General features: G+C 39.0%; 1 protein-coding gene across 20 annotated transcripts in view; it reads right to left on the minus strand.

Annotated features, from left to right (window-relative positions):
* The window catches only part of kif1b (kinesin family member 1B), a 175,266-nt gene that overhangs the window by 148,858 nt on the left and 6,265 nt on the right, over window positions 1-20,143 (minus strand). For all 20 annotated transcript variants that reach the window (XM_039755637.1, XM_039755631.1, XM_039755630.1 and 17 more), the window contains exon 2: window positions 9,155-9,313. In XM_039755637.1, coding sequence (XP_039611571.1) covers window positions 9,155-9,260 — 106 coding nt within the window. In that variant the 5' untranslated portion in view covers window positions 9,261-9,313. The remainder of the gene's footprint in view (window positions 1-9,154; window positions 9,314-20,143) is intronic.

A 20,143-nucleotide genomic window follows, 5' to 3' on the forward strand; every position in this document is an offset into this window, starting at 1 on the left:
GTTTAAAATTCCACTTATAGAAATTTAGTACAAGTCTTAGCTATCCATAAAGTTCAACATGGGTCTAGAAATGATATTGGCAGCACTTTCAAGTTCACCATCCCTGATAAAATGATTTGCTGAAAGAGAAACCACAGTGAACACCAATGCCCTTATAACATTAATCTATTATAAGAGCAGGAAGCCAGTATATATGAGTAAACAGATTCTAAGCATTACAGATGTTATCCTCTTCAGAGGAGGGGCTTTGAAGCAGCTGCTAGGAATGGTTTACATGTCACTTTAATGACTAACATTGCGAGAAAATGTGGACAGACACCAACAATCACAAAAAACCCAGGGCATTACAACCATTTAATGTGCACATGTCTGACACATCTTAACACATTTAAAACTAAATCAACTGGCCTTGTTCTCCTATATAAATATATTTGGCTACAGCACCCACTAAAGCAATGATGAATAGAGAAGTAGCGGAGGATTTAGCAGTGCTGATGCTAACCTCCAAAGCCGAATCCTGCACTGAAGACTTCATAGGCAGATTTAGTGTTTGCTCCCAATATCTGCATGGGTATTTTTTTTCAACTGGATACTTCAGCTTTCCATACGTATTCCACAAATGTACACATCAAGCTAATTAGTAACTATGAGTTGGAACAGTATGAGTAAGTGTGCATGTGTCTGTGAATATGCCTTGTGATGGCATGACACTCCATTCAGGGCAAGCTCCTGCATTATGCTAGTGTTTAATGCTATTAACTGTAGCAATAACATTCTGTAATCGTAAAACAAAGTCAAATTGTCATGATTGCACATCATTTTTCCAATTTTTAAATGGAAAATTTCAGTTTAGGGTCATGCAAATTAAGACAAATATTAAGACCCAATTAAACCAAGATATTAAATGGAACAGTATTTTTTACTGTAAAGAGCACACTTTTATTCAAATTGATTCGGTGACCAGTAATCTTCTGAAATTCTGTTAGTGTTGTTAGGACTGCAGACACAGTATTTTGTGGATCTGATAAAGGTATCATAAAAATCATGCTGAAACCTCTACCGGAGAAGTGTAGTCAAAAGAATAACAGCCCCATTTAAAAATGGGAACTACTATGGAAGAAGAAATAATTGTGGACACAAAAGTAATATTAGTTTTAGAATGTAAACTGGTTTGTGTTTACACTAGAATTTGTATCTAATTTGTATTTCTTTGCACATCCAACACATTTTATAGGCTTGTAAAAAATCTCAACACTAAAAAGCTAGTATAGATCAGATATGCTAAGTTAAATACATTCCTCCTTTTCAAAGGTGGCCCGATTCTAATGTTGCCAGGGCGTAACATGAGTCCAAATACATTAACACACATTATCATTAGCAGCCTTACAGTGTATGTATGTGTGACATAAATCATCCAAATGTAAAAGTGGTGAACCTGCCTCAACTCTACAACTCTGCCTTCAACTATATGTATATATAAACCTAAAGCCTTAATAAATACCAAATTATCTATCTAGTGTTTAACATCCACAACTGGCAAGCCAAGAAATCCTATTTCCACAAATGACTTAAATTTTTGGCTTTTGACAGCTGCTGTTATGAATTAAACTTCATCATTCACTAATTTCATGAAAATAATGCTATTTTAAATTGTTAATATGTAAAAGGTAAATACAGTATGCTGGCAATTTTGCATATCAAAATTGCTAAAGTAAAACATATTCATGAAAGTTTTAACTTTCTGTCCACACATTTACTAAGGTCTTTAGCACAATATTCTACATGCACTGTATTACACACTTTATACCATATTAAAAAATGTGGCCAAGTGTAAACAAAGTGTAACAGATGACATCAGATACATCTAAAACTGTGTCTTAACACAAATTCATTGAATCCTATCTGGACAATGACTTCTTAGTGGAATCGAGTTATCCTCTACTGCTTGATTTGTTACAAGTCTTCAAAAGGAGTAAATACAAAAAATACAACATCCCCTAAATTTATAGTAAAACACTGAAATGCTTATCCAATTATGAACTGTCCTACAAAATGAGGGAAAGATGCAACACTTCTTCAGAAACATGAAAATGAAATATACTTGATTAGTTCTGAAGATTTGCATTACTGAAATAAATGACAGACAATTGTGATAAGTTACATATCATCACACTGGTCACTTAACTAAGTGAACATCTACAAAAACATGAATGAGCCTAAAGCAAGAGATGGGCCTTGTGGTGTAGTGACTTGATGCACTCTAAACCACAAAGATGCTGCAAATTTGGTTCCCACCAGAGGTCTAAAATACTCAAAGTACCATTGCACCAATAGTGGGGAAAATGTATACAACAACTATACTATAGCTCTGTATTTTTGTAGAGTACACTGGGATTCAAATCAGAAAATATCTTTGCGGCAGTTTTTGATTGCTGAGTAGAATCTGTGTTACATGCATAGTACCAAGATAATTATAACGGGCAATCTCTCTTCTATATAAAGCAAAATTTCAACAAGTTACATTTCTAGATCTTACAGTGAGGTTTAACATTTTAAATAAAGAATATTCAATTGTGAGATGCAACTTTGGAAACACAACATGAATGTATGTCATCAACACAGAGGACAGTGATAGTGTTGTAAATGTCAAAAGAACAGATCTGTTATTCATCCATAATGCATACAAGGTTGGTGTTAATCATATTGATCATATATTAAAACCAAAATGATGACAAGTAGGCGACAGACAGACAGGGATATGGCCGGACGTTCATCCCGGCCAATACCCCCATGCCGCCAGATGGAGTCCTCCCGGCAACATGGAGGTGCCCCGAATTCCAGCAGGGCATTATGGACATTGGAGTTTTCCTTCACAGCCCTGCTGGATACCATGGGGGCCACCAGAGGACGCTGCAGGGAGGCATAAAAATTTTTATTTGCACTATAACCCGGAAGTACGTCCTAGTCACAGGGACAGAAGAAATGACATACTTCCGGGATGAGGAAAAGGAGTTTTCACCTGACCCGGAAGTGTTAAGAATCACATGGACTGAGGGATCAGAAGCACTTCTGGGTCAAGGACTTAAAAGGATGATGGGAAACCCCAGCAGATTGAGCCGAGTTGGGAGGAAGGGTGACTGAGCTGCTGGGAGTGGAGGATTTGTGAATTGTGATTGATTATTGTTTATTATTGAGTATTGTGGAGTGGGGGGCTTTGTGCACTGTTATTATAATAAAGTCAATATTTGGACTTTTATCTGGTGTCTGGCGTCTAATCTGAGGGTACAAGGGAGTGACAGTGCCCCCTATCTGTCATGATAGATAGATAGATAGATAGATAGATAGATAGATAGATAGATAGATAGATAGATAGATAGATAATATTAATGTGAATGTTCTTTGTTATTTGACAACAAAAGGTTGCTGGACACAAAAAACTGCAGGTAAAAAAATGATAATGAGGGAGTAAAGCAGATGATCCAGGATCTGAATGAGATATTATAAAGTATGTCTTACTGGTTTGAGATGTATGCATTGTAATGAAAACCTGCAGTCAATAAAATCATTTTAAAACAGTGGTGACCTGATCTTAACTATCAAACTCATGTTGAAAGCAGCTAAGTGAACGAACAAACAAAATGAAAAAAACAAAGCAGAAATCATGCCACAAACATGGGTAATCTTGTTCGTGACACAAAAGGTGCAGAAAATGTATAAACTTATAGCAATTTTATAAATAACAGGTAATGTTCCAACACCATATACTATTCAAATTGACTTTGAAAAACAAAAAAATAACTGGTTTGTATCACTAATGGTACAGTCAGTGAGCAATGGCACACCAAACCAGATTTTCAAGATATTGTGTTTAAATTGTCATAAAAAAATAAAGTGCAAGTTTCTGAAGGAAGAAAAGTCAGTGGAAGTCCTAAAATGTCATCAGCATCTAAAAACAGTACTTAAATGTCACTCCCTTAATGGACAGACGGAAATTCAGTGAAGCGCTTGCCTGCTCGGCAAAATCATATGACACATCTAAACAAAAGCTTCAACAAAAGCTTAAAAAGCAATGGTTTTGTTGGGGATGCTTGCCTGTGCTTCAGCTAAGAGCCTATTATTGAGGAAAGGCATTTAGAAGAAGAGACTGCAGTACACAATAGGCTATAAAGCACTGGGTGATGACCAGAGGCCTAAAGACTTAGGAAGCAAGAAGTAAAAATGTTTTTAGATTTTTGGTTCACAAAGACACCAGAAAGCCTAAACAAGAGTTCTCATGAAATGCCAGTCTTTAACTTTCGGTGGGGCATACTGGCAACTCGCTGATGGTTTGGGAGTAAATTCAGTCAATGGTGCAGCAGATCTCATGATTGAATCACGATTGCCGACAGAGATTTTTGTTCGCCATGCAGAACCTTCAAAAAAACGACCTAATGACAAACATCTGGATCCTTTCAGCATAATAATGGCCACAAACACATTGCAAACACTATTTAGACTTGCATAGAGTGAAAGTCTATAGATAGAATATTGGCAGTGTTAAACTGTCCAAAGCCATGAACTTAACATAATTCAAGCTATGGGACAGGGAAAAGGACTAAAAAGCAATGTGGACACCAGGGGGAGCTCCAAACACCTGACACACAAAAGCTCTGGACACAACTCTACCACAAACAAGAGTTTTTACTGTGGGAAATTCTTACGGGAAGTGTTTTTCACCCCACAGCATAAGTACATTTACACAAAGCACACAGCAATACTTTGCAACTCTCTCCGTCTTCTCTTTCTCTCTCTGTTACTGCCTCCTCCGCTCCTACCAGAAAGCTTCATCTTGTTGCTCCCCACGTTGCTCCTGGAGCAGTGGACGGCAGCTCCTTTCATATGAAACCCTGGAGTACTTCTGGTGTCCCATAATTGTGGCCCAATAGTGCTTCCAGGTTAGGATGAAGCCTGACAAGTTAAGGCTCACTAGTCCCCACAGCGCCCCCTGGCAGCACTCACAGAACTTAACAGGGCTGAGCTAAAGAACTCCAGTTCCCATATGGCCCTGTGGTAATCTGTGGCACTGCTGCAACCTGGGGGGCTGCCATCTAGTGATTTGGGGGAGACAATGCCTTCTGCACAATATTCTACCCACACCCCCAAACACATCAACCACCCCGTCCGTCCTTCTTATCTGAGGGTAACCTGGTCTAGAAAGGGTCCTGGCCATCCCTCAGGCGTACCTAAAAAGATTACTAAATGATACTATAGCGAATTGCTTCAGTTTTGCATTTTAATCAATGCCATACAAAACACTCAATTTTTTTTATAAACACAACACTTTCTTCTATCAATGTGTATTTGGGTTTTTTAATGTTATATCATGAGAAAATAAACACTTAACTCACAAATGACTATTTTTTAAAAATAATTCTCTCATCTGGCCTTAAGACACAGCATTGTATTATCAGAGAAAACAGAGCAAACGCAGTGTTGAAATTAGAGTCTGTATCAACAACATGGTAAAGGCGACATATTATCAGTAGAGAAATATAGACAACGTGAAATGGACCTAGTCAGGGTGAGTCAGCCTATGAATAACAATTTCCAATCTGCACAGAATTACTTTAGCTAGTAATTTAATACTAGTAGTTAAGGGGGGGAATAATGGAGAAATCGAAGTAAAGAGCCCTGTGAGCTCACAATGTTCAATGTGAGAGGCAATCCATTAAACAATGATCACGACAAATGCATTCTGACTGTGGCTTCTGTGAATGGCACTATATAAATTAAAAGGGTGATTGATGGATTCTGCTTTGTTTGGCGGACTAAGCATGCCAGCAGGAGAAAACGGCAGGAGTGTGAAAACTTCAGCAGCTAGTGGGATATCCTTAAATGTACTGTGGCTGTACTTTGTATACTACATCTTACAAAAGACAATCTACTTGCCCATTGCTCCACAGGATCTTAACTCCCGAGGCAGAGGATTCAGGAACAGGCAGTCTAACATTTGAGCTACAGTGAAGTGACAGAAACATTAGAAACACAATGGGTGATTTTTCATTCTCACTATTTAGTGTGTTCGCAAATATTTGTGCCAATTCCTATCCAGGTTTAAATTAGCTATAATAATTCTAGAGGAAAACAATAAAAAAAAATTTAAGCAATTATATAGGTTTGTTGAATTATGAATGCAAGAAAAAATAGAATTTGGACAAGAAAAGAAGAGCCAGGCACAGGACTAAAGAAACAGAACTGAGTAGCACAGCACTACAGACAAAAGAGCAAATGCAAGGTGGACTGCGCCACAGCACGTGTCTCTGCTCAAACATTGTGCATCAGCTTGCAGTGAGAATAACCTTCAGAAAGCTTTCTCTCACACATTAAAAACGATAGGGCCCAGAGGCAGCCTTATTAATTACCAGACAGAGACCCGGTGCTTATTCAAACATTAGGTTTTAGGGGACTATTAAGCTTGTAACACCACAAGCAGGCAACAAGATTAGATCAAAATCATTCAATAGATGGACTTATTCTCTTCACATGCCTGTCTGGTGCATTGGCTCCCTCTCTGCAGATTTTCTCCTGCATTATGCCACATAGCTCTCCCGGCAAAGCCACCAGTTCTTTGAGCAGCCGGACCCCGGACGCATTTTTAGCATACCATCTGCAGTCAGCTTTGATCAGCGAAATGGGGGAGGGTGAAACAGGCCTGCTGCCAACCACACAGGCCACTATGCAGACTGCAGATTTTTTTTTCCAGTAATCCAAATCTCCAAATATGCAGGAACTAGAAATAACTATTTTTAAATTCTACCTCCTAGTTGATCTTTAAAACAAAAAGCCTGCGCAACAGTGAAAAGTCCTTTTGCAGTGCTATAAGACAATCTCCTTTGGATTTTACAGAATACGTGATACTGTCAACATTACATCAGTTATAAAAAGAACAATTGAGCCAGTTGTTCTCCAGTCAGACTTAACAATTGTGCAAATGCATTCCCAGAGCTCCCCTCTAAGCTTTAAAGCCTCAAGCAGTGCACTCTGGGACACTTTTTTTCCATGCTGGAAGGAAGACTTGCACATCAGATGGTTCAGTCCAAATAATTTCCTTTGTTACAGCTTTGTAAAGTCTAGTCAGGATACAGAAGCAGCAGGCAGCACTAACACAAATATTGCCATTCCTTCTCTTTTCACCATGAAGTGGTAACAGCAGGTGCATCATCAAGTATCACAATGAAGTATACACCATAATGACATTGTGTCTTTGTGGTTTGCAGGTTTACACATCGCTCTAATATGTAAAAAAAATCCTGGAAGGGAGACGAGACGTGATCTTCTCGGAAGACAATTTGACGTCCCGCGAGAGACACTTCAATGTCACGCGAGACAAGGCAGTGAGAAAACATTTAAAACAAATTCATGGACATCTAACCTAGCAGTTGTTGGAATGTTTTTGGCAGACATGCTTCATGTGCTCCCAGCTCTTAAAACAACGACAAGCAACAAGCAGAAGACGCAGCTCACCAGCAGCAGCAAGCCAGCAGATGATCTACTAGATCGACCAGACTGCTACTCCTTAGCATGCGTAAAGCCAAACCCACCAGTGGCGTAGAGTAGTGGGGGCGGCACTTTAAGGGGGCGGCAAAGAATTACTGTATATTTTAGTCTTTTAAATTGAAATACCTAAATAAGGGAGCGGCAAAATTTTCCTCTGCCCCCGGCGGCTGACACCCACGCTACGCCACTGCCCCCTTCACAACACGAGCAGCAGAAACGCGAAATGGCAAAAGGACAGCTACTGCACAGGCTTTTAAATGATCGACGGGCAGTGTGACAGACAGAACACGCAACTCGCCAGCAGATGATCCAACCTCTTCTCCTTAGTGTGTGTTCAGCTAACCAAAACACAGGTTTTAAAGTAAAAGTGAAAATAATGCATATGTAAACAATTTCCATGAAAATATCAATTTCTTTAAATTGTAAAGTATATCCGGTAAACCAAACTCGGGGGTGGGCGAGCAAAGCGAGCAGGGGGCAGAGCCCCTTAGAATTGGTTAACAGAAATGCCATTATATCAAACACCCTCTAAATGGCAACATGGCTCACTAGGTTCAATGGACATTTGTTCTGAATTGAAATATGAATTAATCTTTTTGAAGGGTTGGCAAACTTTGACAGAACACATTTGGCAAAATAAAAAGATTAACCAAGGCCAAGTATATTGTTTATTGCAACAGAGCTCTTGCATACGTTTTTGTAAAATTATTCAGCATTACTGGAACATCCTGTGTGTTTCATTAAACCTGGCTACATGTGATATTTTGCATTTAAGACTTAATAGGTGGTTCACAGTACCAAACCATGTTAAGGACACAAATTCAGTGAGTACTTTAAACACAATAGTAATACATTTTTCCACAACACAATCAAAATGATTACATAAAAAATCACTACAATCACATTATCAATTTTCTTCAGTTAGATCAATAAAGATGGGCTAGGTGGTGCTGTTTATGAGCATTTCCTTCTAACTGATTATATTCAATATCCCTTTAGGTTTGTTCCTGCAATATATAAAATAATAACACTCTGCAAGCGATTTCCTAATGCCACTGTGAATTAAAACCCTTGGTCCCAAAGATAAAACCCTATAAGCACAATCCACAGTATTTTATCATTTACTTTATATGACTTCACCAAATAAAACCACTTAAGACCTAAATAAAGAGAAAAATGTCAAGCAACAGAGGGATTAGAAAAGAGCACGGCCTTTACTGAGTAAAGCACTAGACTAGAGAGCACAAGGTTCCTGCCCATTGACCAGATGATCCACATGTAAAGTATTTTCCCTATTGTGGTAGCACTGCCTAGTCAACAATTGAAACTTTTATTTTGTAACAGTATAAATTACCTTTAAGAGATAAACTATTTTCCATTTGTACAAGGTTGTTGAATTCAAATCCTGGCTCTATGCAGTCAAAAAGTATGTTAAATCAGGCCTGGAATGTACATTTTAAAATTACAGCACACAATTGTTAGGACTGGCCCTTCTCCATTGCCTGAACCACCCTGGTCAAGTGACCAGCTGTGCAGCAATGTTCAGCAAGCCACTGACATAACTGTCTTTGCTGTTAGGAAAAACATTGCTACAGAAGAAAAAAAAATACAGACTTACTGGTAGAATTGCCCTGCATCTGGATAATACATTTCGATTCCTTGCTGATCTCTCTGGAGTTGAACGGCCGAACCCGGACAGCCACCTTAACTGAGGCCCCAGACATCTTGCTGCCTTTTCAAAATGTGCTACACAATTCCAGTAAGGGAATGAACACGCCTAGAAGAAGAAAAAAAATATGGAGTAAAACAGAATTACTTGTAAAACATTTACATATATGACAGAATTAATGAAATAGCTCTTTAATGAGGTATTCTCACAAAGCAAAACAGAATAATATTAACAGAAGTTGCGCAAACTAAAATAAGGCAAAAGACATCTGCAAAAAGTCCAGAAAGGACACACGCATGACAAGCAGACCCTAGCACTTCCAGCCATCTAATAAAAAAAAAAAACACAATAAACATACTGTATGTACTCACAGACAGACACACATATATACACAATATGTCTTTTAGTTAAATTGTAAACCTTCTTGTCTGTCTGCAAAAAGATTCATTTTCCAATAAGCCATTATAACTGGAAATGCAAATAATTTTTAGGTAAGCTATACAAGTCCAATGCAATGAGCCAAGGCTATTAAAAATATATAACTTGCATTTCCAGTTAGTCCAGATCATTATCATTATATATCTAATTGCAATGACAGCATTTTCCAATTTGACTGCCACATTGACCCTGCTCCAGGATTAAGCTGATTTAGAAAATGGTATGGTATTGTGTGGGAGTGTGCATACATACTGTATATATACATACAGTATATATACACATATATACACACACACATTATATATATATATATATATATATATATATATATATATATATATATATATATAGGCATCATTATAGAAACATCACAAAAATATGCATAGAGGTACAGTGGTAAGAACTTCAGCATCAAAGTTCCAGGGAACCAGATTCAAAATTCCGGCTCTGTCACTGTCTGTGCTGATTTTATAAAACTGAGTAAATTAATGGAAAAAAAAAAGATCAAAATGCATAAAACATTTTTGACTCCAAGGATAAAAACTGAAGCAGACTGATGAACTAGCATCCTGTGTTCACTGTCAAATATATCCTAATCAGGATCACAGTGGCCATATGGCCAATCAGCTAATATGGTTTTTACAAGCAGGGCAACTGGGGCAAACCATTACAAGCTAGATGAGGAAAGAAAAATGAAGAAATTAATTAAATCTAAGTGTGTGTGCTACTTATGAAATAAGGTGGTCTACTCAACAATGGAGCAGCCACATCCACCCTGAAAGACAAAACTGACTTAAGATGAAAGATCTGCAAGAACAGATGTCTGTATCAAACAGTGCCAGGAGAACTAAAGTAGTGTTTTAAGACATCTGCCTAAGGCGTAAGTGAGGAGTTCAAACATAAGAGGCTTCACCATTTCTCTAGGCAGTTCTTAAAGGTGATTTCTCAGCTGCTTCTCCCTGCACTTGCCCTTTTGATGGATTACACAATCGGCATGTAATACTTTCCACACATTTGAGGACATTGTTCAGTTTTGTTTGAATTGCAATATTAGAAATTGATTTTTAAAAACAGTTTGCTGTTCAAGGCACAAAACAAAGAATGACTGATTTGAAATTTTGAAATGTATTCCAAAGCACTTTGATAACACAGAAAAAAATTCTGTCAGCGAATCTTTTTAATTGCCTTTTAAATTGTTTTTATATGCAGTTACTACATTACTAATGTAACACTAGCTATTGTTTTGCAAATTACTTGAACCCAGTGCTAACTATGAAAGAAACTACACTTTTCGAAAAAAAATTAAGGAAATACTTAAATCACACATCCGATATCGAACAAAATATTCAAGTGGAAAATCTTTACTGAGTAAATACTATGTAATTCATTGAGAACAACATGATGTTGCAACCGTCAGTGGAAACGAAAACCTCCAACCCATTGAGGGCTGATTCAACATCACACCGAAAACCAAAATCAAAAATTGAAATCCCAGGATGATCCAACTTGTGGGAATTTCATCACAGCAATTCATAATGTGACTCAATGGTCTCTATGGCCCCCACGTGCCTGTATGCAGTTCCAACAAAGTCTGATCATGTTCCTGAGGAGATGGTGAATGGTATCATGTGGGATCAGGACATCAGTGACCTCCTGTACAGTCTGTGGCGCTACTTGGCAGCGTCGGATGCACCAATACATATATAATGTCCCAGAGGTTCTCAATTGGATTCATGTCTGGGGAACGTGTCGAGGACATCAATGCCTTCGTCATCCAGGAACAGTCTACACACTTTGTCCACATGAAGCCAGGCATTGTCCTGACCCAGGAGGAACCCAGGCCCCTGTACCAGTGTAAGGTGACAATGGCTCTGAGGATTTCACCTTGGTATTTAACAGCAGTCAGGGTACCGTTGATTAGCAGATCTGTGCAACCCTCCAAGGATATGCCTCCCCAGACCATCACTAACCTACTGCCAAACCGGTCGTGCTGGATGATGTTGCAGGCTGCATAACATTTACCATGGCTTCTTCAGACTCTTTCAAATCTGTCACATGTGCTCAGTGTGAACTTGTGAGTACAGGTCCCACTAGAGGGTGTCGGGCCCTCATGCCACCCTTATGGAGTCTGTTTTGATAGTTTAGTCAGAAACATGCACACCAGTAGCCAGCTGTAGGTCATTTTGTAGGGCTCTAGCAGTGCTCCTCCTCACACAAAGGAGCAGATACCAGTTCTGCAGCTGACCTTTTCTAACTCTCCTCATGTAATGGCCCATCTCCCAGTGACCTCCTAGGGTTGAGGTGACTTTGCAGAGCCATGCTCTAGAAAAAAAACCCAAACAAAACACTTTTGAGAATATTTTAGTATCATTAAAACATTATAGTCCCTTTCACAAATATAAACCAAGAAAAATCCCAGGATAGCCATCCCCAAGAATCTACTGGGATCTGTTCATTTACACATATTAGGTCAAGCTGGCAACTTCAAAACTGTTTGTGTTTATACATAAATGTCTCATCCTAATTAAGCAGGAGGGCATCCTGAAAGGAAAAGCAAAAGTTCCGTAACCACCAATTTCAATTTTGCTTTTACAACCCTGAGAAAGTGAGCAATTTCATACATACAGCACCACATCTTTGACTGCTGCAAATAAACTTTCTCTTATTTCAAAATGCATTTAACTTCCAGAGACCTTTCAAAGATACAACATTTCAGAATAATATGACTCTCTTGAAAGCACCCAACTACACTTAACATTTATCATCAAGCAAGTCTTTAAGAATGATTCACTTGCAGTGGGACTTAAAGCAGAACACCGTGTAGGGAAAAATAAGGGTTAATTAACTATCAGTCTTACCTTCAACAATGCAAAAAAATAAAAATAAATAAATAAATAAAAATGGGCCCGAGTCAGCTTACAAAATGGAAATAGGACAATTGTCAGACTGGAGCAAGTGCAAAACTCTCTCTTAATGTGGAGAGGATGAAAGAGATGATTTTTGATTTCAGGGAAGTCCATGCTGTCCATAACCCAGAGTACATCGAAGGCTCTTTGAAGGAATTGGTAAAGAACACCAAATTCCTCAGTGTTCTCCTGGAGGCTGACCTTAGTTGTTCAATTAACACCACCTCCATAGCCAAGAAGGTGCAGTATGTCTATGACCCCTGGCACAATCCAGAGCATTCTGAACAGCTGCATCACTGTCTGGTTTGAAAACTGCAGTTGTCTTTGACCTCACAATCCTACAATGGATAGTGCCCCCAGCAGAAAAGATCGCTGGGACCTCTTTGTCCAAAATTAATATTATAAAGCGTTACACCCGCAAAATCTACAGCATTATAAAGGGCCGCTCCCACCATGTTTGTCCCACTACCATGTGGCAGAAGGCACTATAGCATCTAACCCAGTTATAATAGTTTCTTTATATGCAGAACAATTGTTACACTTGTTACTACTGTTGTTTTTTTTATTATTAGTTGTTTTTATCTATTGCTATCTACTTTAAATTATTAGTATTAGTGATCCTGGGGAATGTTATTTCATGCCACTGTATGCTGCAATATGGTGTATGGATGGTATGACCACTTGAGATGAAATGACTTAATTCAGTAAAGCTCCTACTTTATTTCGCTTACCTTTCTCTGTAGGAGGCGCTCTACAGCTGCCAGACTTATATCAAGGTAACTGAAGAACACTCATTTTAAGAAACAGAATGATACAATTTATTAATAAAAACAAGGATTCTAGAAACATGACAAATGTATACATATTGACACCGACGATAGGAAGTAAGACAGATGAGACAGCCAAACGTGTAACGCAGAAGAGGTTGTCTATTTACTGGACATTTATTTAGAGATCAAAATTATCTTGGCACAAATAGTTGTCCGACAGCAAGTCTAAGGATGGTATCCGATGTTGCATGGGGTTGTTACTGTTGTTGTTCTGGGTTCAAGTGGAGAATTCTTCTTAGGTTGGAGTGCACTCTCTTTCTCTTTGCAATGTGGTCCTTTGTTGAGACATGCTGTGATTTTCTCAGCTCACAGTTAAGCTTTCTGTTGTATCCTCTGCAACTTTTTAGAGAAAATCGTTACTCTTTCTGACACAAGATTTTATATGCTAAAGTTCCCTTCCTCAAGTAATGGCTACTTCTCAGTCTTCTCAGATGTGGCTCAGTCACAGGCATGGTGATGGGCTTGCCTGAGTGGATCTCAGCTTTCATGTCCACAAAAATAAGAGATTGTCCATTTTCTACTCCCCAAACAGAGAGTGGCCATCAGCTTTCAAACAGAGGAGTGCGCAGCTAGTTTCTGAAGGAATATGTAACCTCCGGTGATTGGATTAAAGTCACTTACAGTTACAGCATCAGTGCCACTCACAGGAGAGTTATTTTGTCCTTCACAGATGTCGCTTGTTGAAATATAGCTCTGTCGGGTGTTCAGTTGGAGCATACTGGTCTCAAGGGGACTCTGCAAAGATGTCAGATTTGCACCTTTATCATCAGATGAAGCACAGTACAGCCACTTAATAGGTGAACCTGGATTTACAAGAGAGAGGAGGTTGGGAGCATGTGCTGATGACAAACCACCTGGACTGGGACCCGAGCGCAGCGGGTGACACCTCAGCACCACACTGGAACAGTGTGAGGTTTTTTGTTTTTTTCTTTTTTTAAAAATGGTGGCTGGGGTGCCAATCCTCCCACCAACCGCCAGGTTTTCCCAGGGCTGGATGCAGGTTAACGTCATACCCAGGACAAAGCAATTGCAGGTTAAGGGCCTTGATCAAGGGCCCAACAGGGTAGGGTCCCTTCTGGCGTTTACGGTATTCAAACCAGCAACCTTCCAATTGCTGGTGCAGGTCCCTATCCTCAGAGCCACCACTCTGCCTAGGCAGAGTGCTGGATTTACACATCCCTGTTAAATCTGCTGTCTTTAACAGGCATTGTGTGCCACTAAAAACCCACCAGAATGGGCAATGCCTACTTTGTCCTACAACCGTGATGACTGAGGCGATTACTATGGCAGTTAACTCACTTTGTTCAGACATATGCCACCCAAAGCAATTTGTGCATTTTAACCGGGCAGTCTCCCAGGGTGACTTACTTTGGGTTCTTAGCCTGGCCTTGTTCAATCATGCCCTCAGCCTGGAAATTTACTGATAAATGTCTAAGAGAAGGAGGTTACTTGTCAAAAACTGAAGGATATTCTAAGCAATTCACTCCAAAAAATACTGGTTTTGGGGCAGTGCTGTGTTATTTTGCACAGATGCAATATAAAATACCAATCGTCTTCAGAAAATACTTTTTAGTGTTCTTAATGGAGTTGTCATCTGCTAGAAATCCCTTGGGGTCACACCTGTGTCCATTCCACATTCTTCCGTGGATATGTTAGCTATAAACCAGAGATCTTCAACTCAGTAAGCTAAAGCTCATCCATTTGCACTAAGAGGAGAATTCCTTTTTGTCTTCTACTGCAACTGAGTGTTAATGGTATTACATAAAATGGCAGACTCACTCTATCTCAGCTTCACGAACTAAACCAACCACCCAAAACAGGTGAGCACAGCATCTTCACCAGGTTCAACATCATCTGGGGAAGGCCATAGTTTTGCTCATGACCATCTTCAAACAGCAGGCAGCATTAGTACCACCATGACCTGTGCATGAGCTGCAACTCCTACCATGCTGAGAATCACATATTGGTAAATGAGCTAAAAAAGAAAGGAGGGCATTCACCGAAAAAGAACAGCTCAGAGGTGGAAACCTGTTGAGTGCTAGAACACTTGGGAGAGACTGTTTTTAGGCTGTCAGGTCCATTTGCCTCCATAGGTAGAGGTGTTGATCCAACGAGACCAGCTGGAAAGAGATAGCACCTGCTGCACTGCATAGTCAAGAAGACGCTTTGGGCAATTTGTGCGGTACACAAAATCTTACATGGAGCGATCATCTTTAGCACACCTGCTCAGAGAAATGGCTATTGGCAGGTATGGATGGCTGAAAACAGCAAGCAAAAAAACTGCAGTCGCCATCCCTGAAGGTTTGTTTTATTTTTGGGTCATTCCATTTAGCCAACATTTAATGGAGCATGTCCTGAGGGGATTGGTCGGCAAGTTGTGCTTCATGTATATGGGTAATAATATTGTTTTCTCCTTGAACCTACAGCAATACCTCCAATACATGAATGTTATCTTCCATAGGATTAAACAGATTCAGCTAACACTGAATATAGAAAAGTGTAATGTTGCGCAACCCCATTTTTATGCCTCTATTTTTTTTACAGTACTGAATTCACTAATTCTACTCTACAGTACTCTTATGTCACCAAACCACAAACAAAATCTGTCCATGCTAATAAACCCAGACGTTATCCTCAAGACCCAGGCTTTGTACCCTGATGTCACTCTAGGACACTGCATTAGGAGAAGGATGTGCTTATCTTTAGTCGTTACATCTCTCTTTCCTAACCCAACTGCTACTAGACATCTCTGTACTGGTGGCTTCTGGATAATGCTTTGCTACCATACTTATGAGGAAGGTGCTATATAAATTACTAAGTGCTTTTGGAAATGAAGTCTGTGAAATTAGCGCAGGAAAGGGTTTTGTAGAACATATACTGCTTTTAAAAAACATTTATCATTCTTTTTTTAATCTTTATGCTTTTCCTGCTCATTTAAAAGCTCTCTTTCCATTTCATTATTGAAATTTCCCTCTTGATTTTGCATTTCCTTATTTACTTGAAGAAGAAATTGCAAATTTTATAAGAGTGACAGGTCCTGTGTCTCACTGCTTTAATAAAAGAAAGACCTGGAGCTCCTGTCAACCAGATGAACTACCTATAGGTTCTGCCTGCATTAACACCAACTCCTTATTATTATAATGCAGTATCGCAGGCCTGCCCTTATTCTTCCCTTCCCAGACTACAGTTAAACTGAAAAACATGGCAGTAATAACTGAAAACAGGAAGTATGACTGCACAGCTCCACCTCTTAAATTGCTGCTCTGACAGCCAACATAAAAATCTTCCTTATGGTATATTAAGTAATAAATGATTTCAATTTATTATTTTTCAATACTGGATTTGATCCGGAGTTCAAACCCGGATTTCTCACAAGCTATTTTGTACATTGTCCTTGTGTCTGCCTGACTGTTCTTCAGATACAACAATTGTATCCTACAACCCAAAGAAGCCGTTTTTATGTTAACCAGGGTATCAGAACCGGCTCGGCATGAGTCAATGTTGACGCATGTGCAATGGACTCTGACACAGCTAGTTTCTGCTTTACACCTGATTCTGCTGGGATGGCTCCTTATGAATAAGCAAATTTGGGAAATGAAGGTACAGGTACAGCCCAAGACACTAGAGTTCAACTTACAAGTGTTGACATTTACAAGAAGTTTCACTTAATTGCCTTTTTTGAGTTATGAGGCATATCAATAAACAATAATAATAATTATTATTATTATTCTTTGTTTATATAGCACTTTTCTCACTTCTTCACACTAATTAGAATCAAGGTGGCATTTTCACACAGCGTTACTCTGTTTTAGGTGCCATGGGGCATATATCTGGAGCACAGCATACTGTTCTTATCTGGGCACTGATGCCGCACAGTGTTATTCTACAGTAGTTTGGGCAATGTACTGAATGAGGACAATCCAGAGATGGCTTTTAAACCCTTTTTTTTTTTTTTATCTTTTCCATCACCTTTTCATTCACCACTGCAATCAACAATCAGTCCACAGTAAAGATGACACCACCTCCCTCCTGTCTTCTCTTCATTCTCAGTGTGTTCAATGAAAGTGATATTGATGACTTTGTTTTGTCCTTACTCTACAGTTACTGTTTTGTTTAATCCTTTAGATTAAAGGAGAACTGTGCTCATAAATAATAATTTTATAAAAATGAACGTAAATGATTGCTAAAAAACACACTTGTAAAACCAGTCAGAAAAAAATGTATTAGTGAACCACTAATGAAGGGGAAAACTTTACAGTGTGTTTTGGTAATTGCTTCCAACTACTTAAGTGATTGCATTCATTTTCATGGAAGTTGGTGTTATTTCAGGAAAAATGGGAGCCTCTTTTCAGACTCTGGAATGCACATATTTTTCCCCTATTGAAATTATTGGTGATAATTATAAACATTTGCTTTACAGCGTTTTTTACAGGAAAGCCTTAGGATTCTAAAGATGGTAATGTACAAGTTTTATCTTCCAAACCTAGTGACCTGAAAAACACGCCACTCTGTGATTTTGAACATTTTAACATAACTCACATTATCTTTTCAGGCACTTTTGATGGACAATAAAATATTCTGTGACATCTCTTTTCACCTCTGAATATTTGTGTCTTGTTATTTAATTATTTTTCTTTACCTTTATTTCACACATCCCTCTTTAACTCTTGCAATGCCATACTCAGTATTAATAGAAATTAAGACAAGCATTTCACATTTTTAAAGTGATTCCGGTCACCACTGCACACAAAGTAGTTGCACTTTGTACAGAAATGAGCAAGTGAGAGCACTTAAGACGAGGACACTTCACACCCAGACAGGTTAATGAACGGGATATATACAATCTTAAAATGAAAGGACTTTTGTTCACACTAACTCATGTATTCAAAATAATGAATTGCTTCAAATACTAAACTCGCATTCGAGGATAAAGGAGGAAACAAAACAGAAGTGAAAATGGGAAATGCGCCTTTTACTGACAATACCCTGTAACCTTCCAGTCATGTATATAATAGTGTCATTCATGGATAAACGGTTTTGTTTATTTTCTATACTTCTCCATGTACTCTGCTATTTTTAATGTATATTTCCTTTTATAAAATCCAGCTGTCTCACTATTCCCAAACACTTATCTATCACTCTTGCTAACTTTAATCTCTGTCCATTTTTTCATACGCCTCTCAATATTTTCATAATTTTTCATATAGGACACAACCACCTTTTTCCCTTTGCATTGCCATCATTTATAACATACTAGCCAACCCGCGGCGTACCATACGCCGCATAATCAGGCCGGTTTTTTAATGATTTTTAAGCACAGGAAGAAAATTAACATTTGAAAAATCGGTAATGTAATAAATCAGCAAGAAAAGCAACATTGTAACAATGCAAGGAACGAACCAACACACAATCGTCCGTGACTGAAAACCGGTGGACCGCCATCGCGCCCTGCCTGCTCATGTGCCCACCTCCAACTCGTCCCTTGAGTCGTTGTCGTCTTTGCACAGTCCACATGCACCTGTGACTCACGTAGACTTTTCATTGCTCTGTGCGGTTTTGGCTGCTTTTCTATATATAATCCACCAAGACACCCGACCACGATAGTAGCGCGAATTGCTGTATGTAGCGTGTAAAACAGTTTGCTATGGTGCACGCGGTCGTGCATCGTAACCGAAAACTCGTTTTTTAAAGACTGCTTACTTCATTGTGTTTTAACCTCAGTTGTAAAGGATTGTTTTAAGGATCCCATGGGATACCCCTCGCAAACCGTTTTACATGCTGCATATGGCGATTCACCTCGCGAAACATGCCTCTATGAACAGTCAACGTGGCTCGGAGGTGCATGTGGCCTCTACGACAGACAAATATAAATGACGCTGTTTTTTCTGTGTTTTCGCGTCCGAGTTGGTGGGCGTGGCTCTGCGAGTTGTCGTATCCAATGGTCTTGGAGTTGGTGGACGTGGCTCCTTCCTGCGTGCGCCATAGGTGTCTTGCTTGTCGGCGGCTTAGTGAATCCACGCCCCTTCCTGTGTGCTTTCCATGGGTGTCTTGCCTTAGTGAATTATACATATAGAAGTTTAAACAAAGAGGCTCAGAACATCTGCATCTTTTATTATTTAATGAAACTCAACTCCATCCCAGCAGCACTAGCTCCAAGTGGGGAAGAACACTAAATTAAACTCCCATCCATAACAGAATGCTGTTGGCAAATCAGTATAACTAAATCAGTTTCATGGGGGGGCACAATGGCTACGGGTTTTTCTCCAAGAAGCTTATTTCTAATGTTAATAAAGCATGTTATTTAACAACACTGCGTGGTAGTGTTCTGTTTTTTCCACATTACAAATTTCTGATATTGTACATTTTCTTCTCTAAGAAAATGATCAAAATGTTTAGTGGTCCAAAGCAGACCAGTAGTTTAACTGCTCGCTTTTCCTCTTTTATTTCTTTCCAAATATTTTACAGGCACAAATGCTTTCAATACTCACACAGATGGTAATGCTAATGGCATGATAATTACATACTTGTCCATTCCATTATTACTGGCATCATATTGATAACAGCTGGTTAAGGAAAAGTTTAGGTCACAGAGTAGGTATCATGGGTTGTGGATTCTACAAAGGGCTAAACTTAAAACCAAAAAACTGTATTAGAAGCAGTAAATACCATCTAATTATGAAACTGCCTAAAATGAAAACCTGAAAACACTGTGGAGCCCCCGGACCCAAATCTGACACCCCAGCTGTAAATGAATTGGACTCCCT

This window comes from Polypterus senegalus, chromosome 6, assembly GCF_016835505.1.
Source record: "Polypterus senegalus isolate Bchr_013 chromosome 6, ASM1683550v1, whole genome shotgun sequence".
Classification (NCBI taxonomy): domain Eukaryota; kingdom Metazoa; phylum Chordata; class Cladistia; order Polypteriformes; family Polypteridae; genus Polypterus; species Polypterus senegalus.